At 37.4% G+C, this 27,517-nt stretch overlaps 1 protein-coding gene across 6 annotated transcripts in view; it reads left to right on the forward strand.

Moving 5' to 3' along the window:
* Positions 1–27,517, forward strand: part of LOC105866636 (disintegrin and metalloproteinase domain-containing protein 32-like) — a 162,704-nt gene that overhangs the window by 118,368 nt on the left and 16,819 nt on the right. For all 6 annotated transcript variants that reach the window (XM_075997224.1, XM_075997228.1, XM_075997226.1 and 3 more), the window contains 2 exons: positions 25,257–25,362; positions 27,108–27,291. In XM_075997224.1, the coding sequence (XP_075853339.1) occupies positions 25,257–25,362; positions 27,108–27,291 (290 nt within the window). The remainder of the gene's footprint in view (positions 1–25,256; positions 25,363–27,107; positions 27,292–27,517) is intronic.

Raw genomic sequence — 27,517 nt, forward strand, 5'->3', positions numbered from 1 at the left:
TTTCTTCTGAACAAGGGACTCATTTCCAAGCAGTAATAATGAGCTAATAGCTAAACAATTCATTGGTGTTATCACTTATTCCATCAACAAGAAACAAGTTGGACTTATAGAATGGTGTATTTGTCTATTGAAGGCTCAGTGTGGGACTATATGGGAAACAGCAACCTGTGAAGTGTATGTGCTATACCGGGATATGTGTGTATGCTTTGGACCAGTGACTAATATCCCCTTTTTCTTAGATTTCACAGTTCTGAAACCCAAGGATGTCTGCCCTACTGTTATAGCTCATAACTCACTTAGCTGCAGTTAATTGAGCTTTACCTTTATAACTTAGTTTTTAGGATTCAGAGTGTCCAAATGGGATTATGATTGAATTAGAAGAGGAATTAACATAACCAGTGATTGGCAAAGAGACTGGCAGGACTTGGTAGTCCCTTCTTTGGGGAGAGAGTGAAAAGACCCTCAAAATGTAATGTTTAAAGTGACTTTACTTTTTAATGATCTGTTGTTTGATTTCTCTGTATTCTTTGTATTCGTGAGGAGGGGTAAGGATTTTCTTTATATGTCTTTTGAGTATTGTTTGTCCATTCATATTTAGTAATAAAGGCCTTTTTATTATTTCAGCATATTATGGGAGTGCAAATGTTTATGTTACATATATTGCCTTTGCCCCACCCAAGTCAGAGCTTCAAGCATATCCATCCCCCAGACAGTGTACACTGCACCCATTGGGTATGAATATACCTATCTACACTTCCCCCTCCCACCTGCCCGACACCCAATGAACATGATTATTATATATGCATTTATGTCTGACCAGGTAATACCAATTTGCTGGTGAGTATATGTGGTGCTTGTTTTTCTATTCTTGTGACACTTCACTTAGTAGAATGGGCTCTACCTCCATCCAGGTTAATACAAGAGGTGCTAGATTATCGTTGTTTTTTGAGGCTTAGTAGAACTCCGTGGTGTATGTATACCACATTTTATTAATCCACTCATGTATTCATGAGCACTTGGGTTATTACACATCTTTGCAATTTTGATTCGTGCTCCTATAAACATTCTAGTGCAGATGTCTTTTTTATAGAATGTCTTTTGTTCTTTTGTATAGATGACCAGTAATAGGATTGTTGGATCATATGGTAGTTCCACTTGCAGTTCTTTGAGGTATCTCAGTATTATTTACCACAGAGGTTGGACTAGTTTGCAGTCCCACCAGCAGTGTATGAGTGTTCTTATATCTCCACATCCACACCAACATTTATCGTTTTGAGACTTTTTGATAAAAGCCATTCTCACTAGAGATAAGTGGTATCTCATTGTGGTTTTGATTTACATTTCCCTGATGATTAGAGATGTTGAGCATTTTTTTATATGTTTCTTGGCCATTAGTCTATCTTCTTTTGAAAAATTTCTGGCCATGTCTTTTGCCCACTTTTTGATAGGGTTATTGAATTTGATTTTTTTCTTATTAATTTTTCCTTACTAATTTTCCTGAGTTCTATATAGATTCTAGTTATCAGGCCTTTATCGAATGTGTAACATACAAATATTTTCTCCAATTCTGTAGGTTGTCTCTTTGATCTCATGATAGTTTCCTTGGCTGTGTGAAAGCTTTTTAGTTTGATCAAGTCACATTTATTTATTTGTGTTGTTGCTGTGATTGATTTTGTGCTACTTCATAAATTGTTTCACTAGGCCAATGTCAATAAGAGTTTTTCCAAAATTTTCTTGAAGAATTCTTAGTTTCATGCCTTATTTTTAAGTCTTTTATCTACCCTGAGTTGACTTTTGTGAGAGGTCAAAGGTATGGATCCTGTTTTAGTCTTCTGCATGTGGCTATCCAATTTTCCCAACACCTTTTATTGAATAGAGATTCTTTTCCCCAGTTTATGATTTTGCCTGCTTTGTCAAAGATTAGATGACTATATGAGGATGGTTTTATATCTGGGTTCACAGTTCTGTTCCATTGATCTAATTGAAAACATTCCTAATAAAAACTGGAAATAGAGAAGGTTGCCCTCTATCACCACTTCTATTGAACATAGTGCTGGAAGTCCCAGCCAGAGCAATTAGACAAGAGAAAGAAATCACGGGCACCCAAAAGGGGACAGAAGAGGTCAAACTGTCTCTCTTTGCTAATGATATGATCTTAGATCTAGCAAACCCCAAGGATTCTGCCATGAGACACTGGAATTGATAAATTCTGCAAAGTCTCATGTTACAAAATCAATGTACAGAAATCAGTAGAATTCCTATATGCCAACAGTCAAACAGAACCAAATCAAATACTCGATACCCTTCACAATAGCAACAAAGAAAATAAAATACTTTGAAATATATTTAACTAAGGAGGTAACAAACATCTACAGGGAGAATTATGAAATACTTAGGAAGGAAATAGCAGAAGACACAAACAGTTGGAAAACCATGCCATGCTCATGGGTTGAAAAAATCAACATTGTTAAAATGTCTAAATACCCAAACAATGTACAGATTCAATGCATTCCCTATTAATATACCAACATCATTTTTCACAGATCTAAAAAAAAAAAATAACTGTATGCTTCATATGGAACCAGAGAGGACACCATATAGTAAAAACAGTCTTAAGCAAAAAGAACAAATTGGGAGGCATCAGTTTACTAGACTTCAAGATATACTACAAGGCTATAGTAACTAAAACAGCATGGGGAGGGCAGAGATGGCGGACGAGAAACACCACCAGAGTGTCCCTGCAAAAAAGACATATTCTAGAAGAAATCAGAAGAAAGAAGCAAGCAGACGAGCATACATTGGATGAGGGTCAGAAGGAGGGGTACCGGAGACTACAGGAAACTCCATGGGAGGAGCTTGAGGAGGAGAACGGGAAGAAAAGACCTCCCGAGAAGCTTGGAGACCAGCGGCAAGGGTAGGTGGAGCTCTTAACTTTCCCTTCCCTTGCATCTTGAACTGCTGGTGGGCTCCCCAGTGGTTGGAGAGACCTGCAGACACCAGCCCAGTGATGGCCACCAACAGTGAGTGATAAGCCAGTAGCGGACGTGGCATCAGGCTCCCAAATCCCTCTGGGCAGAGACCCAAGATACGCAGCAGGTGCCATATTGCTTCATTGTCCCCTCCCCCTTCCCTATCCGAAGCTGCCGAGAGAGACAATATAGCCACCAGCCAGAGATATCTCCAGGGAATGGGACCTTCCCCTTTGGGGCCCTACAGTTGACTGAGGGGTACTCAGATGGAGAGCTCCCTACCCGCCAGCCCTCCCAGGTGCTACTAGCCTGATGACTCCAGGAGAATGGGGCAGATCCTGACTGAGAGACATAGACCCAGCTTGGGCTCCCTGTGGGTGAAGTAGGACTGGCACTCCTCTCCCTGGTGGGGTCAGATATTGATTTCCGGGGCCCAGAGGTCAGACTTGCGGACCAGATTCCATGCACCGAGGTCTCGCATTGCCCAGGGCACAGAAGGGACACTCATGAACAAGCCTACTAAGGTCTGTGTGTCTTCAGGGGCAGATCAATATGTTGAGGGCAACCTTCCTCCCAAAGGGCAGCCGTGTGCCCAGCATAGGCACCAATCCTGCGAAGGGAACCTTCTGGCTGGCACCACAGCCAGGGGAAACCCAGTGGCATGAGGTCTGGCCTGCTGGCAGAGGCATAAGAAAAGCCACAGAGTTGTGGAGGGTGGAAAGGAGCAAGGCCTGCTCCAGACTGGGGGTCTCAGACAGCCCCACCCCGACACGCAGACTTTCTACTGAGTGGGGCCATTCCAGCCCCTTCCTGACAGCTTTTCCTAGAAGCAGAGAACAGAACTTTGAGCCCTGCTAATGGTATTGGTGATGCCTGAGGGCAGGCTTACCCAACCCAGCTCTGCCAAGACTCATTCCCAGGTCAACATTCACTGAGGTAGAGAATGAGGACACACCTGGAAGTTCAGGACCCTACTCACCACCTGAGGAACTAGAGTGTCTTTCCAGAGGATCAAGAGCTGGTTACAGGTCCTAAAAACAACAGTGTGGCCTACTCCTCCCAGCAAGTGCCACCTACTGACAGGGAGGATATTCTGCACACCCTTTCATGGCATCTACTGACTCTTCATACAGGGTGTGGATAATCTCACCCACGAATACCACCTACTGGCTCAGAGAAAAAACAGGGCATGTCATTATCCAAATGAAAATCTAAAGGTAAGAAGCAACAACTGATCCAGATGGGAAGAAATCAGCGAAGAAACTCTGGAAATATGAAGACTCAAACAGAAAGCACACCCCCAAAAAGGAAAACCAGCCCCTTAGAAATGGACATCAACCAAAATCAGACCACTAAAATGACAGAAGAATTTTGATCATGGATCGTAAGGAAATTCAACGACTTGCAAGAAAAACTGGATAACTAACACAAAGAAAACACCAAAAGATTCCAGAACCTGGAACAAATATTCACTAAATAAATCAAAATAATAAAGAAAAATCAAATCAAACTCCTGGAAATGGAGAATCAATTCAGGGAAGTATAAAACACAGTGGAAAGCCTCAAGAACAGGGTAGATCAAACAATGGCTCAAGAGAGAACACAAGCAACAAATTTCAACCCAACATAATGAACGGAAATCTGCTCCACCTATCAGTTATCTCAATAAATGTGAATGGCTTGAACTCCCCACTCAAGAGACATAGGCTGTCCGAATGGATAAAAAAAAACACAAGCCAAGTATCTGCTGCCTTCAGGAAACACATCTAACCTGCAATGACACAGTTAGATTAAAGGTAAAGGGGTGGAGAACAATATTTCAAGCAAACGTAAGCTAAAAGGTAGCTGCCGTGGTGGTGCTGATTACAGATAACTTAGTTTTTAAATCAACAAAAGTAATAAAAGACAAAGAACATCACTATATAATGATGAAGGGTACAGTTCAACAAGAAGACATAACAATTTTAAATATATATGCACTGAGATTCATAAAGGAAACACTACTTGATCTAAACAAATGGATAAACAACAACACCATAATAGTCGGAGACTTTAACACCCCACTGAAAGCACAGGACAGATCCTCAAAACAACAAATCAACAAGGAAATAATGGACTTAAGCCGAACTCTAGAACAAATGGGCATGACTGACATTTACAGCACATTCAACCCCAAAATCACTGAATATATGTTTATCTCATCAGCTCTTGGGTCATTCTCTAAGATTGACCATATCCTAGGACACAAAACATGTCTCAAACAATTTTAAAAAATAGAAATTATGCCATGTACCTGTTCAGATGACAATGGAATAAAACTAGAAATCACTCCTAACAGGAGCTCTCATTTCCACACAAAGTCAGAAACTAAACAACTTCTTCTGAATGATCACTTCATAAATAAGGAAATCAAGATGGAAATCAAAAGATTCTTTGAACTAAATGACAAAGGAGACACAAGTTATCAAAACCTGTGGGACACAGCTAAAGCAGTCCTGAGAGGAAAGTTTATTTCCATAAATGCCTATATCTAAATGCCAAAAAGTTCACAAATAGACCACCTAATGAATCATCTCAAATAGATGGAAAAGGAAGAACAGACTGACTCCAGACCCAGAGGAAGAAGTGAAATAATTAAGATCAAATCAGAACTAAATGAAATTGACAAAAGGGAAAGTATATGGAAGGTTAATAAAACAAAAATTTGGTTTTGAAAAAACAAAATTGACACACCTTTGGCTAGACTAATAAAAAGCAGAAAAGAAAAATCTCTAATAAGCTCCATAAGGAACAATAAAGTAGAAATTACAACAGATGCCACGGAAGTACAAGATATAATTTATGAATACTACAAAAACCTCTAGGCACACAAACTGGAAAATCTGAAGGAAATGGACAATTTCTTAGAAACACACAGCATCTTTATGCTCAACCAAGAAGAAATAGAATTCCTGAACAGACCAATATCAAGTACTGAAATTGAAACAGCAATAGAAAACCTTCCTTAAAAGAAAAGTCCTGGACAAGATGGTTTCACACCCAAATTTTACCACACCTACAGGGAAGAACTGGTGCCTATCCTGCAGAAATTATTCCACAACATCGAGAATGATGGAATCCTCTCCATAAGATTTTATGAAGCCAACATAACCCTGATACCAAAACCAGGAAAATATGCAACAAAAAAAGAAAACTACAGACCAATATCCCTTATGAATATAGATGCAAAAATTTTCAACAAAATCCTAGACAGTTGAATCCAGGTGCTTATCAAGAAAATAATCCATCACAACCATGTGGGCTTCATTCCAGGGATGCAGGGATGGTTCAACATACACAAATCTATAAATGTAAATTGCCATATAAACAGAAGCAAAAACAAAGACCATATGATCCTCTCAATAGACACAGAAAAAGCATTTGACAAAATTCAGCATCCTTTTATGATAACGCTCAACAAAATAGACATATATGGGGCTTACCTAAAAATGATACAAGTCATATATGACAAACCCACAGCCAATATCATACTGAATGGGGATAAATTGAAAGCATTCCTTCTTAGACCTGGAACCAGACAAGGTTGCCCACTGTCTCCACTACTGTTCAACATACTGCTGCAAGTCCTTGCTATAGCAATCAGACAAGAGAGAGGAATTAAGGGTATCCAAATGGGAGCCGAAGAGATCAAACTCTCACTGTTTGCAGATGATATGATATTATACCTAGAAAACCCCAAGGATTCAATCAATAGACTCCTTGAATTGATAAAGGAATTGGGGAAAGTCCCAGGATACAAAATCAATACTTAGAAATCAGAGGCATTCATATATGCCAACAACAGTAGAAGTGAGAACCAAATCAAAGATTCAATACTCTTCAAAATAGCAACAAAGAGAAAAAAATACCTAGGAATATATTTAACTAAGGAGGTAAAAGATCTCTACAGGGAGAACTATTAAACACTGAAGAAGGAAATAGCAGAGGATGTAAACAGATGGAAGAATATACCATGCTTGTAGGTCAGCAGAATCAACATTGTTAAAATGTCTATACTACCCACAGTGACCTACAGAGTCAATGCAATCCCTATTTAAATACCATCATCATTTTTCACAGATATAGAAAGAAATAATTTTATGCTTCATATGGAACCAGAGAAGACCCCATATAGCAAAATCAATCCTAGGCAATTAAAATAGGAGGTATCAACTTACTAGACTTCAAAGTATGCTACAAGGCTATAGTAATTAAAATAGGTTGGGAATGGCACAAGAACAGGGACATTGACCAGTGGAACAGAACAGAGAACCCAGATATTAACCCATCCTCATATAGCCAACTAATCTTCGACAAAGTAGACAAAAAAATACACTGGTGAAAAGAATCCTCATTCAATAAATGGTGCTGGGAAAACTGGATAACATGTAGAAGACTAAAACAGGACCCACATCTTTTACCTCTCACAAAAAATGAAATCATGCTGGGTAAAAGACTTGAACCTTAGGTGTCAAACTATTAGAATTCTAGAGGAAAACATTGGAAATAGTCTTCTAGACATTGGCCTAGGCAAAGAATTTGTGAAGAAGACCCCAAAGGAAATCACAGCAGCAACAACAAAAATAAATGGGACCTGATCAAATTAAAAAGCTCTGCACAGCCAAAGAAACTGTCAAGAGAGCAAACAGACAACCTACAGAATGGGAGAAAATTTTCGCATGCTACACATCCGATAAACGGCTGATAACTAGAATTTGTTTAGAACTCAGGAAAACCAGCAAGGAAAAATCAAACAACCCTATCAAAAAGTGGGCAAAAGACATGACCAGAAATTTTTCAAAAGATAACAGAATAACGGCCAACAAACATATGAAAAAATGCTCGATATCTCTAATCATCAGGGAAATGCAAATCAAAACCACGATGAGATATCACTTATCTCCAGTAAAAATGGCCTTTATCAAAAAGTCCCCGAACAATAAATGTTGGTGTGGATGCAGAGAGATAGGAACACTCCTACACTGCTGGTGGGACTGCAAACTAGTTCAACCTCTGTGAAAAGCAATATGGAGATACCTTAAAGCTATACAAGTAGATCGATACCATTTGCTCTAGCAATTCCACTACTGGGCATCTACCCAAAAGATCAAAAGTCACTTTATGTAAGAGACACCTGCACTCGAAAGTTTATAGCAGCACAGTTCACAACTGCAAAGTTATGGAAACAACCCAAGTGCCCATCAATACATGAGTGGATTCACAAAATTTGGTATATGTAGACCATGGAGTACTTACTATTTAGCTCTAAGAAACAATGGAGATATAGCACCTCTTGTATTTTCATGGATAGAGCTGGAACCGATTCTATTAAGTATCTCAAGAATGGAAAAACAAGCACCACATGTACTTACCAGCAAATTGGTATTAATGGATCAACACCTAAGTGGACATATAGGAATAACATTTATTGGGTGTCGGGCAAGTGGGAGGGTGGGGGAGGGGATGGGATATTACAAACATAATGAGAGAGATGTGCACCATTTGGAGGATGGTCATGCATGTAGCTCTGACTCAGGGGAGGAGAGGCATGGGCAATATACGTAACCATAATATTTGTACCCCCATAATATGCTGAAATTTAAAAAAACCAGCATGGTACTGGCACAAGAGCAGAAACATAGATCAATAGAACAGCACTGAGAACCCAGATATAAAACCATATTTAGTAATATAGGCTTCATGGTTGATTAATAGTAGCTGTTATGAGTTTCCTATACCATTATATATGTTAAATTTTGCGACAGGTATCTTCTCTAGATTGAAGGATAAAAACTAAGCTCTGTTTGTAAGATCTTAATATGTTGACCAACTGGCTTACTTTAGGGTAAGATGGCAGGAAGTAGCAGGCAGATCGCAGTCTTCCCAGCTTTATTCTTAGGCTCTTCTCACAAAACTTTAGACTTCCTCATGTTCTCCACTTTAAGCCTTGGAATTCATGCTTCTAGTATTTTTGTTCATGAAAGAAGTGAAGTTGTAGAGTAACTAGTGAAGCTTTATATAAACTACTTTTCCATTAACTAGTTAATTACACTGATTCCTGCCTTGCAGTTCATACCAACCTTTCCAGATTACATTCAGACAACAAAATTAATGGATCTAACTTTTGCTGCAGTATTTTCTTTGTGAATGTGTAGGCAATGGCTTCCTGTCCTCTTAATTAGTTATTATTACATTTTCTCCACTTCTTAATTTTCATATATTTTAAAATCTTTGTTTTAATACCCCTACTTCTGTTTTCAAGAATATTTTAGATTTCCATTTTTGCTTATTATCATTTCAATAGAATTTTTTAAACACAACATTTTTATTACTTGTTGAATGTTAGCACATAGAAAAAAGAAAACATTTCAATACAACTGATTTTATTTATCTCATTTTACCCACCTTGACTACTAAAGATATCCCAAAGTCTTTGGGGTCGGCAGCTGAAATTGGAAGAAAAATATTTTGTAGAGAGGAGTTCAAATCAATAGGCATCACTGATAATTGAAATTAAAGCATATAGGGAAGATATTTAGGGAAAAGCTACAGACAATTTTAATTTATTTTATTTTACCTCTGAACATTATGGGGGTACAAACATTTTGGTTACATAATTTGCTTTGGTGCAGTTTGAGTCAACGTTTTAAGTATGCCCATTGCAAAATACCATGCATTGTACCTGTTAGGTGTTAATTTAGCCATCCCTTCCTCCTTCTCACACCTGCTTCATTTCCGTTGAGTTTTAATACCATATGTGCACAAAGATGTTGATCTATTAGTTCCAATTTAATAGTGAGTAAATGTGATATTTGATTTTCCATTCTTGTAATACTTCACTTAGAAAAATGGTCTATAGTTCTATCTAAGTTGTTAGAAAAGGCATTCATTCACCATCTTTTATGGATGAGTAGTACTCTATTATATATATATATATATATATATATATATATATATATCTCATATTTTATTAATCTACTCATGTATTGATGGCCACTTGGGTTGATTCCATGTCTTTGTGATTGTGAATTGTGCTTCAGTAAATATTCAATTGCATGTATCTTTATGATAAAATGATTTTTATTCCTTTGTGTAAATGCCCAGTAGTTGGATTTCTGGATCAAATGGTATGTCTGCTTTTAGTTCTTTGAGGTATCTCTATACTATTTTCCATAGAGGTTGCACTTATTTGAGTCCCACTGACAATATATAAGTATTCTCTCCAAAACCACTGCAGCATCTATTGTTTGGGGACATTCTGATAAAAGCCATTCTCACTGGGATTAAGTGATGTCTCATTGTGGTTTTGATTTGCATTTCCCTGATGATTAGAGACTTTGAGAATTTTTCTTATGTTTATTGGCTTTAGTCGATCTTCTTTTGAAAAGCATCTGTTTGTCTTTGACTACTTTTTATGGTGTTGTTTGATGCTTTCTTGCTAATTGGCTATAAGAACTTGAGTTCTTTATAGATTCTGCTTATCAGTCCTATGTCATATGTATAGCATGCAAATATTTTCTCCTGTTCTGTGAGTTATCTATTCAGTCTATTGATTGTTCCTTGACTATACAGAAGACTTTTAGTTTAATCAAGTTCCATTAATTAATTTTTTGTTGTAGCTATGATTGCCATTGGGCTATTCATAAATTCTTTGCCTAGAGCAATATGTAAAAGAGTTTTACAGCATTTTCTTCTAGAATTCTTACAGTGCTATACCTTAAGTTGAAGTCTATTATCCATCATGAATTAATTTTTGTGACTGGTGAAAGGTGTGGATCCTGTTTCAATCTTACACATGTGGCTATCCAAATTTCTCAACACCATTTATTAAATGGGGATTCTTTTCCCCAGGGTATCTTTATGTCTGCTTTGTCACTGATCAGATGTCAATATGAGGATGATTTTATATCTGGATTCTCTGTTCTGATCCATAGGTCTATATCTCTGTTTTTGTGCCAGTAACATTCTATTTTGGTTAATATAGCCTCATAGTATAACTTGAAATCTGATTAATGTAACCTCATAGTATAGCTTGAAATCTGATAAATTGATGTCTCTCAATTTATTTTTATTGTTTAATGTTGCCTTGGCTAGTCAGGGTTTTTTTCTGGTTCCATATGAAGTGTAGAACTTTTTTTATTAGATCAGCTAAAAATGACTTTGATATTTTAATGGGGATTGCATTCAATCTGTATATCACTTTGGCTAATATAGACATTTTAACAATGTTCATTTGCCAATCCATGACTATGATATATTTTTTCATCTGTTACGTTGTTTACTATTTCCTTACTCTGTGTTTCATAGTTCTCCCTGTTGAGGTCTTTCTCCTACTTAGTTAAATATATTCCTAGATATTTTATTTTCTTTGTTGCTATTTTGCAAAGTATTCAGTCTTTGCTTTGATTCTCAGCTTGACTGTTGTTGGGATATATGAATGCTACTGATTTGTGTGCACTGATGATTTTGTAACCTGAAACCTTGCTGAATTTGTTTATCAATTCCAGGAGGACCTTGGCAGAATATTTGGAGGTTTTAGATATAAGATCATATCATCAGCAAAGAGCAATAGTTTTACCTCTTCTTTCCCTCTTTGAATACCCTTTATTTCCTTCTCTTGTCTGATTGCTTTGGCTAGGACTTCCAGCACTATGTTGACTAGAAGTGGTGATAGTGGGAAAATTTGTCTGGTTCCAGTTCTAAGTGGAAATACTTTAATGTTTCCCCTATTTATTATGATGTTGGCTGTGAGTTTGTCATATATGGCTAATTTTGAGGTAAGTCCCATTTATGAGTATTTTGTTAGGTGCTCATAAAAGTGTGCTAAATTTTGTCAAATGCTATTACAACCTCTATTTAGAGGATCATATGGTTTTTCTTTTTATTTCTATATATGTAATGAATTACATTTATAGATTTGCACTGAACCATCCTTATGTCTCTGGTGTGATGCCCACTTTGTCATAGTGGATTATTTTTTGATATGTAGCTGAATTTGATTTGCTAGGATTTTATTGAGAATTTTTACATCTATGTTCAAAAAGGACACTGATCTATAGATCTTTTTTGTTGTTGTTGTTGTTGTATCCTTTCCTGGCTTTTATATCAGGGTGATATTGGTTCATAGAATAAGACGGGGAGGATTCCTTCCTTCTTGATGTTGTTGAGTAATTTCTGAAGCATAGGTAACAGATCTTCTTTGAAGGTCTTGTAAAATTTGTGTGTGAAACCATCTGGTCTGGCACTTTTTTTGTTGGAAGATTTTTTTAATGTTTTGTCAGTTTTGATACTTGATATTGGTATTTTCAGGAATTCCATTTCTTTCTGCTTGAGTTTAGTGAGGCTGTGTGTTTCCAAGAATTTATCAGTTTCCCCCATGTTTTCTAGTTTTAGAGCATAGAGATTCTTATAGTATTCAGAGATGATATTTTGTATTTCCATAGTATCAGTTGTGATTTCTCCTTTTTCATTTCTGATTAAACTTTTTTGAGTCCTTTATTTTCTGCTTCTCGTTAATATAGTAAGAAGCCATGCAATTTTGTTTATCTTTCCAAAGAACCAACTTTTAAAATTAATCTTTTGTATATTTTTTTTATTGATTCCATGTAATTCTGCTCTGATTTTGGTTATTTCTTTTCTTCTGCTGTGTTTGGGATTGTTTTTTTCTTCTTTTGTCAGTTCCTTGAGATAATTCTTTGAATTATTGATTTGTAATCTTTCTGTCTTTTGGATGTAGGCAGTTAGGGTCATGAATTTTATTCTCAGGACTTCTTTAGCTGTAACCCACAGATTTGGATGACCTATGTCCCCTTTATCAATTAGTTCAAATAATCTTTTTATTTCCATATTTATTTCCACCTTTAACCAACTATTGTTCAGCAGTAGGTCGCTTAGTTTCCATGACTTTGTTTAATGATGTTTCTGTTGGAGTTGATTTCTAATACCATTTTACTATGGTTTGAGAATATACTTGGTATCATTTCCATTTTTAAAAATTTTTTTGTGATTTGTTTTGTGGCTTAGAATATTATCAATCTCAGGGAATGTTCCATGAGCTGATAAGAATGTAAATTCAGTGGTTTTGGGGTAGAATGTTCTGTAAATGTCTATTAGGCCCAATTTTTGTAGATTTCTGTTTAGGACCATTGTGTATTTGTTTATTTTCTGTTTGGAGGATGTGTCCCATTTTTCCAGTGAGGTGTTGAAGTCCCCAGCTCTTATAGTGCTGCTGTTTATCATTTTATTTAGATCTAGTAGGATTTGCTTTATGCATCTGGGCACTCCTGTGTTAGGCACATACATACTTAGAATTGTTATGACTTCTTCCGGAATTGATTCCTTTACTATTATATAATTACAATTTTTGTCTTTCTTTACTGTTGTTTATTTGAAGTATATGATATCTAATGTGAGAATAGCTACACCAGCTTTATTTTAGTTTTCATTTGCATTTGCATGGAATGTTGTTTTACTTCCTTTCACCCTGAATGAGTCCTTGTGAGTTAGCCATGTTTGCTGGAAAAAGCAGATAAATTATATTTATTTTATTAATTCAGCCAGCCAATGTCTCTTGAGTGGGGAGTTTAAGCCTTTCACATTTATTGAAAGAATTGATAATTAGAGTAGATTTCTGTTCTTCCTGTTGAGTAGAACTTTATTTCTCTGTTTTTCCTCTTGAGCCATTGTGGTATGAGGGCTCTCACCTTTATCTTTTGGGTGATTTTACACTGGTGGGTGTCTACTGTGTTGATCCATGTATTATGCAGTTCTGAGTACTTTCTTCAGGGCAGGTTAGGTCTTGACAAGTTCCTTCAGTGTTTTCTTCTTTGAGAAGGTTTTTATATCTGCCTCAGACAAGAAACTTAGTTTTACAGGATACAGAATTCTAAGCTGGCTATTATTCTGTTTGAGAAAACTGAGAATGTGCCCCCAAAACTTTCTGGCTTGTAAGGTCTCAGTTGAGAAATCTGCAGTTAGTCTGATAGGTTTTTTGTGTTAGTTACCTGAGTTTTTCTCCTTACTGCTCATAGGAGTGTCTCTTTCATGTTTACTTGGGCCAGCCTAATTACTTTGTGTTGTGGTGATTGCCATTTTGTGATGAATCTTCCAGAAGTCTTTTGAGCTTCTTGTGTATAGATATCTAGATTTCTAGAGAGGGCAAGGAAAGTTTCTTCAATTACTCCTTCAAATAGATTTTCCAACCCTTGTGTATTTTCTTCTTCACCCTTATGGATGCCTATGATTCTTATGTTTGACTTCTTTACATAATCCCACATTTCTTATAGGATTTGTTCATTCCCATTATTTCTCTATTCTTTCTCTTTGAATGCGTTGTTTAGCTCAAAGGTGTTATCTTCAAGCTCTGAAATTCCTCCTTCTGCATGATCTAACCTATTTTTAAGGGTTTCCACCATGTTTCATAATTCCTCGAATGAATTTTTCATATTCAGAAGTTCTATTTGTTTTTGTTTGTTGCTTTTTCTTTTTGTAATTGATTTCTTTAGAGAATTTTTAATTCATTTCTGCATTGTTTTGCGACTTCTTTTTTGAGGGGGTTCTATTTTCTCTTGAATTTCATTGAGCTTCCTTATAATTTACATTCAAAAGTTTTTATCTGTTATTTCAATATTTGCATTTAGTTTTGTATCCATTTGTAAGGAGTTTTTGTTTTCTTTTGGGGGTGTCCTTTCATTTTGATTTTTCGTGTTTTCAGATTAATTTTGCGGTTCTTTCTCATCTGGCCTCTCCATCCAGAGCTGAGATTGCTAGTGCTGACTGATGGACTTGTCTCCAACCCCAAAGATTGGTCTCTGACCATGCCAGGGAGAAAAATGCTTGTCCTGAGTTGCCTGTGGGGTGCTCTAGCTGGTTTGATGAGCCTCTTGGGTTATACCACTATGAAAGCTCCCCTCTTAGTGATGGGTTCAGCCAGGATCATGCCCCCATGGCAGAGAGGCAGGTCTCTCTGTATGAAGCATGCTCATGGTTGCTATGGGTTGGGAAAGGACCGTGGTCTCTGAGCACTGCTCTCATGTCCAGTGGGGGTACCAGGTTCTGCCCAACTGATGGTGATCTTGCAAAATGCCACTGAGGTGGTCCTGCTGTCAGTTGTGGGCTCCGGCAGGAATGTGCTCCTACCATCTAGGAACAGACTTCTCAGCACCAAGCCCTCTAGGGGTTGCTGTGGGTGGGGAGTGGACATGGCTATAGGCAGACTTGAGCCAAAATTACTTTCTGTAATGCCAGGAATGGAGGAGGTGCAGAGGAGGAGGTTTAATGCCAGCTCTGAAGTCTTTTGTGCCACTCTCCCAGGAGGTGAGGGTTTAGTGTCCTGCTCCACTCCACAGTCACCCAAGTGGGGGAGAGGATCTCTCCTTACCCTTTAGTTGGACTCCAGGCCTCTCTGAATGTTGTTTGTGCCACTGTCCTCTCTTTTCTCTCTTCCTCTTAGTTTCACAGCCCTTCTCTGTTGGGTCTCCTGTCGCCTCTGCCTTCTCTCCCTGATCCTCACCTGAGCAGCAATTGTTCTCCTCTGTCCTCAGACTAAACTTCTACCCTTCATCTGGGACAGTCTAAGAAGCTGTGTCTCTAGTTGGCCATTGTGGCTCCCTCCTCAACAGAATTTTTTTAAATGGATGAAAAGCAAATGTGTGTGCATAGTTTAGTTGAACTTTCTATTCTTGATAAAATATATGGGATCATCTTACCAAGAGAGATTAAGATATCAAAAATTTTCAAGCACTAATTAGTTTCTGAAACATAGTATCCAGAAGGATTGGATTCATTTAGTTAATATTTCAGCCCAGACTGTCAGACTCAGGGTCTATCACACATTTCCAGTCTTATGGATACACCACTGTCTTTTGCTCCTAGAAAATTTCCTTGCAGATAGTACATTTATTGTTAGGATAGTTATACAAAGAAGATAGAAATGGAGAAAACATGAAAACAGTTTTTGGGCATTGTAATTTAGAAAAGAACAGTTCAGATAAAAATATAGAAAATATTATGGTGCCATATTTAGGGTAAATTTGATTTGTTCAAGAATAGAAAAGAGGAGTATGAATAAAGTGTACTAAATCAGGCTAAATAAAGACCATGGTAAGAAAACTGGATTTTATTCTTTGTGTAATATGTAATGTGTAGAGATATTTAAGTAAGAATGTGACATTTGATTTTTACTTTTAAAAAGAGCACTCTGATTTGTGATATGCAAATGTATTATGAGGAGTGGAGAATACAAGCAAGGAATTGATTAGAACTCTGCATACTAGAAGAGAATTGATTATAGATAGCTCAGGATAGATTGGTAGCTACAGAAAACATGAGAAGTGATGGTGCTCAAGCTGTATTCAGAAGGTAATGTCCATAAAACATGGATGGTAGAGGCAGGTAGTGATTGGATAAAAGAAAGGCTGATTCCTAAATATTGGCCTGAATGTCTGGAATATTAAGCCTGGGGGTAAAACAGAACTGGGTTTGAGAATATGTTAAGTTGCAAATATCTATTAATCAAAGATGAGAGGAGTTAGATATCAGGTTATGAAAGCTATAACATTGCCTAACATCTCAGTGGGTCCTTTAATTGAAGATGATAGGGAGTGGACTTCTGTTACACCTAATTATCTCTGATAGTTATCGGGGAGTATAACATCAAACCCTCAATTGCTCAATATTTTTGAAGGTTTACTTAAGTTATTTGCAATAATTTTCCAGCATTTACTGCCCTAGTGCCAGCCATGCACAACTGTCTATGAAAGTACATCCACTATTTTAATGCATTTCAAAGCATTTATTAATAGAGTGTAGTAAATCTAACTATTATTTGGATAATGGAGAGGCAAATTATGTTAGTAAATTTGGTCAGTACACTGGGTTTAAGGGTAAAATTTAACATGTGACTTCACATTTGCAAAGTGCTGACCTTTCAGTGTTTTCATATCACTCTGGAAAACCAAGACTGGTCTAAGAGAGAGTAAGTATCTAATACAAATGGGAAAAGGTGTTTAAGGGAGAAATTAATGATAACAGCTCATTAGTAACTTTAGATGCCGTAAGTAGACTAATAAAATTGAGCTGGATGGAGATCATTACTTTTAGCAAAATTTTTCTGACTACTTTATGACCATACATATTCTTTTACATTATCTCTCCAAGCAGAACTGTATTATCTAATTTCTGACTTTCTCCAGACCATCTCTTGGTGTTGAACAGCTATAAACTGGTATTCCTAACCTGGTATCTCAGACTCACTATTGAACTGGTTAAACATTGTGACCACCCAGAAAAAACACTACCTGTACTGATGGAATCTCTACAGTCTTCTTTGATGGATGGACCAATGTCTAGAAATGGTAGAAAGTGCTAGGATAAGGGTAAGGTAAAGAATATAAAAAGAATAGTGGAAAGAAAAAACATATAAATTATAGAAGAGACTGGTAAGCAGAAGAAACCCTCCTAATTGTAAAAGAGAATGGAGAGAAGGAAAAATGGCAGAGTAAAGGTAACTCCCCAGATTCTTGCTCCCAGAGAAAGAGACATAGATCTTGGTCTCCTACATGCGAGTGGATGTCCCCCCTCCAGACCCCCTGCCACAAAAACAACATTGTGAATCAGCAGAGGTTGAGTGTGGGACTCTCAAAAATGGAAAAAACAAGGTGGTCAGGAGATAAGATTGTGTTCTCTGGAGAGTGCAAAACAAACAATAGGGCATAGAGTGTGGGAGGGTGCCAGCCCACTGGGCCAGGGGGTGAAGTGGGATCAGACCAACAGGAGAACTTCTTGCTTCCCCATTGACCTCCACACCCACCCAGCCAGGGACCTGTCTGAAGTTGGTGTTGAGTCATGACAGGAGAAGATGGTGCTGTAGAGTGTGGTCATTAGTGGAAAGCACCGTGAACTCCCCCAAAGCTCCGTGCTAGGACAGCACCAAGAGGGGAGGAAACTGGACTGAGCTGAAAGGGGAGACAGTTTTCTTGCCTCTGGTAATCAGCAGGGACAGTCCTACAGAGCTGTTCTCTAAGTCAGGGACTCTAAGCAGGAACTGCCTCAAGCACATAAGCCGGCCCAAGGTAGGTCAGTAAGAGCGAGAACTATGGCTGAACAGGCGTGAGTCAGTGGAAAGACGGCATAGAGGAGGCAACAGAGCATCCTGATGACCCAGACCCCCAACCCGGCACCCGCCACCTCCTAAACAGTCGCCCCCAGTTCTGGTACCCTGCGAGTAGTCACCATTCAGGGGGTCCACAGCCCAGCCACCATGGTGTGATATGGTGCAGTGGGAAGATCCCCTCCCTCAGCCTAGAGACTCTCCTGAAAAATCCACCCCTACACAATCTGTGATCGGCTGGCCAGTCCTAGCTCGATCAACAAACTACTGAGAAGACGAATGCCAAGGGGAGTTATAGCCACTGGGGTGCTGGGGTGCAGGGCAGACTGGGGAGCTACCTCCTCCCCCTAGCCTGCATCTCTCCTGCCAAGTGGTAGGATCCACCTCTGGAGGCAGGGTGAGACAAGAAAAGCCACTTTCTCCCTGATCTATAGTGAATCTGCTGGGCCTGTGCACAGATTGAAAGCGGGCAGCCAAATGAGTTTGTTTTCCAGAACAGTTTAGGTCACCCAGTTAATCAAAACGCTAGGGCTGGATCTCCTCCTCTGGTCAGTGGCCAACATTCAGGGCCGTGGTCAAGGAACAAATCCCCCCACAAGTGGCCACAATAGGCTCCACAATTAACCCCTCCCATCAGGGGTAGCCTCCTAAGTGTAGTGGAAGAGCTCCCCCCAGTGGAAGATCAAGAAACCATAGCAGAGAGGAACCCTGTGTACCATATGGAAAAACATCAGCTGATCCGGATGGGGAGGGCTCAGCAAAAGAATTCTGGAACTATGAAGAATCAAACCTAAAACACTCCCCCAAACAGATACACCAGCTCCCAAGAAATGGATACTAACCAAATCTAAAACACTAAAATAACAGAAGAATTACAAAATTTGATTGTAAGAAAGATCAGTGATATGCAAGAAAAAATGGATAACCAACACAAAGAAACCACAAAGAAAATTCAGTACTTGGAACAAAAATTCACTAAGGAAATCAAGATCTTAAAAATCAATCCGAACTACTGGAAATGAAGAATTTATTCAGGAAAATACAAAACACAGTTGAAAGCCTCAAAAATAGTGAGGACCAAATAGAAGAAAGAATTTCAGAGATTGAATATAACACCATCAAATCAAATAAGTTAATCACAGAGATAGAGCAGAAAAATAAGACATGAGCAAAGCTTACAAGAACTGCGGGATTATATGAAGAAAAATAACCTGCAGCTCCTCTGGATTCTGGAGAAGGAAGAAGACAAAATGCAAGGGTTGGATAAACAATTTGAAGAAATAATTGAGGAAAATTTTCCAGATCTGGCCAATAACTTAGAATTAGAAATCCAAGAGGCCCAAAGGACCCCTGGGAGATACAATGCAAACAGGAAAGCACCATGACACGTGGTCATCAGACTGACCAAAATATCAACAAAACAGACGCTCGTACAAGCTGTAAGGTGAAACAAGCAATTTACATACAAAGGAAAACAGGTCCGAATAACACCAGATTTCTCAACTAAAACATTACAAGCAAGGAGAGACTGGGGCCCCATTCTCACTCTTTTGAAACAAAATACTGCCCAGCCTAAAATCTTATTCCCTGCAAAACTAAGCTTTATATATGAAGGAGAAATTAAGACATTCTCAGATAAGCAAAGGCTAAGGGAATTCACCAAGACAAGACCAGCCCGACAAGAGGTACTCAAAACAGTGTTACACACGGAACAGCATAATAAATATTCATGAACATAAAAACACCCAAAACCTAAAGATTAAAGGCCAGATATCACAATGGCTCAAGAGAGAAAACAAAGCAACAATGTCCAACCCAACAGAATGAACAGTCATCTGCTTCACCTATCAGTCTCTCAATAAATGTGAATGGTTTAAACTCTCCACTCAAGAGACATAGGCTGACTAAATGGATAAAAAAAATATAAGCCAAGTATCTTCTGTCTTCAGGAAACACACCTAACCTGCAAGGATGCATATAAACTAAAAGTAAAGGGATAGAGATCAATATTTCAAGTAAGTAGAAGCCAAAAGATGTCTGGCGAGGCAGTTCTGATCTCAGATGATTTAGTATTTATACCAACAAAAGTAGTGAAAGACAAAGGTGGTCATTATATAATGGTGAAGGATACACTTCGACAAGGAGAGATAACAATTTTAAATATATATGCACCCAACTTAGGTGCACCCAGATTAATAAAGCAAACCTTACTGGATCTAAGCAAATTGATTAACAGCAACTCCATAATGACTGGAGATTTCAACACCCACTGACTTCACAGGACAGATCCTCCCAAGAGAAAATTAATAAAGAAATAATGGACTTAAAATTCTAGAACAATTGAGTCTGACTGACATTTACAGGACATTCTACCCCAAATCCACTGAATATATGTTCTTCTCATCCACTCATGGGACATTCTCTAAGATTGACCATATCCTAGGACACAAAGTCTTAAAAATTTTTTAAAAATAGAAGTCATACCATGTATCTTCTCATATCACAGTGGAATAAACATAGACATCAACCCTAACAGAAATTTACATTTCTACACAAAAATGTGGAAATTAAACAATCTTCTACTAAATGATTACTTCATAAATGAAGAAATCAAGACAGAAATAAACAATTTTGAACTTAATGACAGTGGAGAGACAAGTTATCAAATCCTCTGGGAAACAGCAAAAGCAGTACTGAGAGGAAAGTTTATTTCCATAAATGCCTATAACCAAAAGTCAAAAAGATCACAAATAGACAATCTAATGAATTGACCCAAAGAGCTGGAAAAAGAAGAACAGCCCAACCCCAAACCCAGCAGAAGAAGTGAAATTAATAAGATCAAATCAGAACTAAACAAAATTGACAAGAGGGAAGCTTTACAGAATATTAATAAAACAAATAGTTGGTTCTTTGAAAAAATAAAATTGACACGCTTTTGGCTAGAATAACGAAAGGAGAAAAGAGAAATCTCTAGTAAACTCCATGAGAAACAAAAATAGAGATATTCCAACTGATCCCAAGGAGATACAAGATATAATTTACAAATACTACAAAAACCTTTATGCACAAAAACTGGAAAATGAGGAGGAAATAGACAAATTTCTAGAAACACACAGCCTCCCTAGGCTCAACTAGGAAGAAATAGAATTCCTGAACAGACCAATATCAAGAGCCGAAATAGAAACAGCAATTAAAAATCTTCCCCAAAAGAAAAGTCCCAGCCCAGATGGTTTCACACCTGAATTTTACCACACTTAGAAAGAAGAACTGGTGCCTATCTTGCAGAAATTATTCCACAACATCAAGAAGAATGGAAACCTCCCCAACACCTTTTATGAAGTGAACTTAACCCTGATACCAAAACCAGAGAGTAATGCAACAAAAAAAGAAAACTACAGACCAATATCCCTTATGAACATAGATCCAAAAATTTTCAACAAAATGTTAGCTAACCAAATCCAGATGCTTATCAAGAAAATAATCCATCACACCCAAGTGGGCTTCAACCCAGGGAATGAAGGGATGCAGGGATGGTTTAACATCCATAAATCTATAAATGTAATTCACTACTTAATCAGAAGCAAAAACAAAGACCATATGATTCTTTGATAGATGCAGAAAAATCTTTTGACAAAATTCAACACCCTTTCATAATAAGAACACTTAATAAAATAGGCATAGAAGGGACATACATAAAAATGATACAAGCCATATATGACAGACCCATAGCCAACATCATACTGAATGTGGAAAAACTGAAAGCATTCCCACTTAGAACTGGAACCAGAAAAGGCTGCCCACTATCTCCACTTCTGTTCATCATAGTGCTGGAAGTCCTGGCTATAGCAATCAGACATGAAAGTGGAATCAAAGGTATCCAAATAGGGGCAGAAGAGATCAAACTTTTATTGTTTTCTGATGATATGATATTTAGAAATTCCCAAGGATTCAACCAAGAGACTCCTGGAATTGATAAATGAATTTTGTAAAGTCTCAGGACACAAAATCAATACATAGAAATCAGAGTCATTCATATACGCCAACAACAATCAAATTGAGAACCAAATCAAAGACTCAATACCCTTCACAATAGCAACAAAGAAAATAAAGTACCTAGGAATATACTTAACCAAGGAGGTAAAAGATGTCTACAGGGAGAACTATGAAACACTGAGGAAGGAAATAGAAGAGAATGCAAACAGATGGAAACCCATACCATGCTCATGGGTCGGCAGACTCAACATTGTTAAAATGTCTATACTACCCAAGCTGATTTACAGATTCAATGCAATACCTGTTAAAATCCCAACATCATTCTTCACAGATATAGAAATAATTTTATGCTTCGTTTGGAACCAGAGAAGACCCCACATATCAAAAGCAATTCTAGGAAATAAAAGCAAAATGGGAAATATTAATATTCCAGATATCAAACTGTACTACAAAGCTGTAGTAATTAAATCAATTTGGTATTGGCACAAAAGTAGGAATATTGACCAGTGGAATAGATCTGAGAAGCCTGATATAAAACTATCCTCATATAGCCATCTAATCTTTGACAAAGCAGACAAAAACATACACTGGGGAAAATAATTCCTATTCAATAAATGGTGCTGGGAAAACTGGATAGCCACTTGTAGAAGGCTAAAGCAGGATCCACACCTTTCACCTCTCACAAAAATCAACTCATGCTGGATAACAGACTTAAACCTAAGGTATGAAACTATTAGAATTCTAGAGGAAAATGTTGGAAACACTCTCCTAGACATCAGCCTTGGCAAAGAGTTTATGAAGAAGTCCCCAAAGGCAATCACAGCAGCAATAAAAATAAATAAATGGGACATGATCAAACTAAAAATCTTCTGCATAGCCAAAGAAACAGTCTTGAAAGCAAACAAGACAGCCTATATAGAATGGGAGAAAATGTTGGCATCCTATACATCTGATAAGGAGTTGATAACTAGAATCTACTTAGAACTCACAAAAAGCAACAAGAAAAAATCAAAGAACTCTACCAAAAAGTGGGCAAATGACATGAACAGAAACTTTTCTAAAGAAGACAAAAGAATGGCTAACAAACTTATGAAAAAATTTTCAACATCTCTAATCATCATGGAAATGCAAATCAAAACCACTATGAGATATCACTTATTTTCAGTAAGAATGGCCTTTATCAAAAAGTCCTAAAACAATAGATGTTGGCATGGATGCATAGAAATAAGAACACTTGTACACTGCTTGTGGGACTGCAAACTAGTTCAACCTCTATGGAAAGCAATATGGAGATACCTTAAAGCTATACAACTAGGTCTACCATTTGATCTAGCAATCCCATTACTGGGCATCTACCCAAAAGATCAAATGACACTCTACAAAAAAGACACCTACATTCAAATGTTTATAGCAGCACAATTCACAATTGCAAAGCTGTGGAAACAACCCAAGTGCCCATCAATTCATGAGTGGATTAATAAAATATGGTATATGTATACCATGGAATACTATTCAGCTCTAAGAAACAACAGTGATATAGCACATCTTGTATTTTCCTGGATAGAGCTGGAACCCATACTACTAAGTTAAGTATCCCAAGAATGGAAAAACAAGCACCATATATACTCACCAGCTAACTGGTATTAACTAAGCAGCACCTAAGTGGACACATAGGAACTACATTAATTGGGTATTGGGCAGGTGGCGGGGGGGGGGGGGGGACCGGGCGATATATACATACATAATGAGTGAGATGTGCATTGTCTGGGAGATGGTCACATTTGAAGCTCTGATTTGTGGGGTTAGGGGGGCAAGGGCATTATTTGAAACCTTAAAATTTGTACCCCCATAATATGCTGAAATTTTTTAAAAAAAAAGATTTAAAAAAGAGAGAATGGAGAGAGATTAGGTGGGCATTAAATAAACAAAATAAATCAACATAAGAATCATTAATTATCATAACAATTAATGGGAGTAGATATTATTATCTGCTTTTATAGACCAGGCAGTCCTTCTTAGACAAGTTCACTTTGGAGCAGGTAACTGAAGATAATGTACTAGGCAGAATCCTAAAATGACCTCTTAATTTTTTCTGGTACATGTACATTGTGGATGGTTCTCTGACTTTGGGTTGAGGCAGAACTAGGGAATATATGATGGAATATCATTCCTGTGATTAGGTTATATAGTAAATTCAAAGGAATTCTGAGAATATAATTAAGACCCATAATCAGTCAACTTTGATTTAATCAAAAGGGTGGGGCTGAACTGATCAAGTGAGCACATAAAACACAGGAGGTTTCAGGAAGATTCTTTTGCTTATTTGGAAGAAGGAAGCTATCATATTTTGGAGGGGCATGAGACCAGGACCTGGGGAGACTTTCTAAGAGCCAAGAGCAATACCTGGCAGATATAGCAAGAAAATGCAACCTCAGATGTCCAACTGCAAAAAAACTGAATCCTTCCAATAACCAGTGAGCTCTGAAGGAGACTCCACCCTCAGATGTTACTATAGCCCCAACCAAGACCTTGATTTCAGCATAGTGAGACCCTGAGCAGAGAACCCACCTGTGCCTGACTGAACTTCTGACCTGCAGAAACTGAGACTTAAATTGATATTGTTTTAAACTTCTAAGTCTTGGTAATTTTTTACAGAGAAATTAAAAAAAACAATATAGCAATGAAGGAAAAAATAGGTAAATACCTAGGTTGCTGATTTTGATTCCTTCAGTTTAGATGACCTGAAAATATGATAAAATGTCTTCTCATTGAAGAAATGTCATTGATTTTGTTATATACCTGGCTTTTTATGAATTCCCAGTCAGAATCTAGAATAGTATAGTTTCCTTGTATTACCTCTCTATTGTTTTCATATGCAGAATCCTCTCCTAATTTACACTTCTATAACTCTCTACTCTGCCATATTTCTTCTGTGATGGAAATGAATGAAAATGAAGTAAAAGGAGGAATAACCATGAGCATCAGCCTTCACGATGCATTTTTCTTTTTCATTACAACATTGCTAGGAAAATCTTTGAATTAGATAATAATGGAGAAAGCAAAGAAAACATATATATATTAAGAAATGGAAAAGATAAAAAAAGAAAACATTTGTTTTAATCCAAATATATTTCTAACTTTGACAGGTTCCAGAAGTGCTCCATATTCCTGCTATGAAGAAATACATTCTCATGGAGACAGCTTTGGGAACTGCGGCTACCGTGGATCGGGATATGTATTCTGTTTGTGGAAGTATGCTATACAAATATAAATGATACTTTTTCTTCATATATATATACATATACACACACATATCTTTTTTGTCTCTCCTTAATATATGTCATTCATTCCAATGGTTTAAAGTACATGTGCATGGGAGTGAATCTTAAATTAAAACCTCTAGCTTAGCCATCTTTCTTGAGCTACAGTATAAAACTTCATCTTATTTTTTAATCTTTACCTATGAATGATCCTTGGGTTACTAAATACAAATCAAAATTGAAAATCATAGTGCCCATTGCACCATTTTTCTCCATATCTGTTCATTATTCGTTATAAAAATAGTATCCCCATCCACTTTGATACTTATTCAAAATGAAGACTTCCCAGTGTCTATAAAATGAAATTCATTTTTTACTACATCTGAAGAGCTAGCTTTTGATTAGTTTATTTTAAAATAACATTTATTAGGAACATACTATGTGCCAGACACTGGGCTAAATTCTAGTTAGCAAAGCATATTCATGCACTTATAGAATTTGTAGACTCATAAACATAGCATGTAGTTTTATGCTTCCTCGATTTGCTTATACTGTTACTTTTGTTTCAAAATGCCTCACTATTACTGTTGAAAGCTACTAATTGATTGTTGAAAGCTACTAATTAGTACTGTTGAAAGCTACTAATTGATTAGTAGCTACTAATTGATGCCACCTTGATTCAGGTGGCATCTTCTCTATGAAGTCTTCCCTAACTATTATAGTGTTTCCACATCTTAAATTCCCATGAGGATTTGTTAATTTCACTTGTATCATTTTAATGGCATTTGAATCATATTTGTATTGTAAGCCATAGAGTATTAGATTGTAAGATACAAAAGAATAGCGCTTACAACTTTTTCATCTTTCCGTCTACAAGGGGATATAAAATATTAGAGTGAGCTGATTATTTAACAGTAAATATATAATCTGCACAGTAATAAAAGACCACTAATATCATTAAAAGATAAGATTGGATCAATGGATTTATACTCTTTTACTTTTTACTTTAAATGTTACTTTTAAAGCATTCCATTTTCCTTAGATATACTAGCATAAATGAAGAAGCAACCAACCTACTGCCTGCCTTCCTTTCTTTTCTTTCTCCTCTCCTCCTCTCCCCTCCCCTCCCTCCTCTCCCTCCTCTCTCTTTCTTTCTTCTTTCTTTCTTTCTTTCCCTCCCTCCCTCCCTCCCTCCCTCCCTTCCTTCCTTCCTTTCTTCCTTCCTTCCTTCCTTCCTTTCTTCCTTCTCTCTCTCTTTCTTTCTTTTTCTTCCTTCCTTTTCTCTTCTCTTCTCTTTTCTTGTCCTTTCTTTCTTTCTTTCTTTCTTTCTTTCTTCCTTTCTTCCTTTCTTCCTTTCTTCCTTTCTTCCTTTCTTCCTTCTTTGTTTTTCCTCCCTCCCTCCCTCCCTCCCTCCCTCCCTCCCTCCCTCCTTCCTTCCTTCCTTCCTTCCTTCCTTCCTTCCTTCCTTCCTTCCTTCCTTCCTTCCTTCCTCCCTCCCTCCCTCCCTCCCTCCCTCCCTCCCTCCCTCCCTTCTCTCTCACTCTCTCTCTCTCTCTCTCTCTCTCTCTCCCTCCCTCCCTCTCTCTGTCTCTGCCTCTGTCTGTCTCTCTCTTTCTTTCTTTCTTCTCTTCCTTTCTCTCTTTCCCTCTTTCTATTTTTGGTCAAAGAAAGCAAACTCAAAGCTTTCCTAATAAATGCCTAATGTATAATTATCACATAATTTTATTATGTTCACAGTGGTCTTATCTGTGGGCGATTAGTTTGTACCTACCCTGCTCGAACTCCTTTCTATCCAAAAATGGGTAATGTGATTTATGCTTTCGTACGAGATACTGTATGCGTATCTATAGACCACCCGGAGCATCTACAAGCTCCAGATCCCTTGATGTCGAAAGATGGCACTGTTTGTGATACTGAAAAGGTAAATAAAATCTATTTTTTAAATCTAGTTTTATTCATTGCTTCAATAAATCTTTCCATTTAAATATCAAACTTTAATTCATTCTAGTATTATGTAACCTTAAATGCTTGGAGAGATTAATAAGCTTAAATTGATCTCCAAATATTAAGAGAGAAATGGGAATGTTTTATCCCCTTCAGAATTTCAGTGTTATGAGTAGGAGGCCCCAAGTGTTTGGGGGTTGGAG

This window comes from Microcebus murinus, chromosome 24 (assembly GCF_040939455.1).
Source record: "Microcebus murinus isolate Inina chromosome 24, M.murinus_Inina_mat1.0, whole genome shotgun sequence".
NCBI classification, from domain to species: domain Eukaryota; kingdom Metazoa; phylum Chordata; class Mammalia; order Primates; family Cheirogaleidae; genus Microcebus; species Microcebus murinus.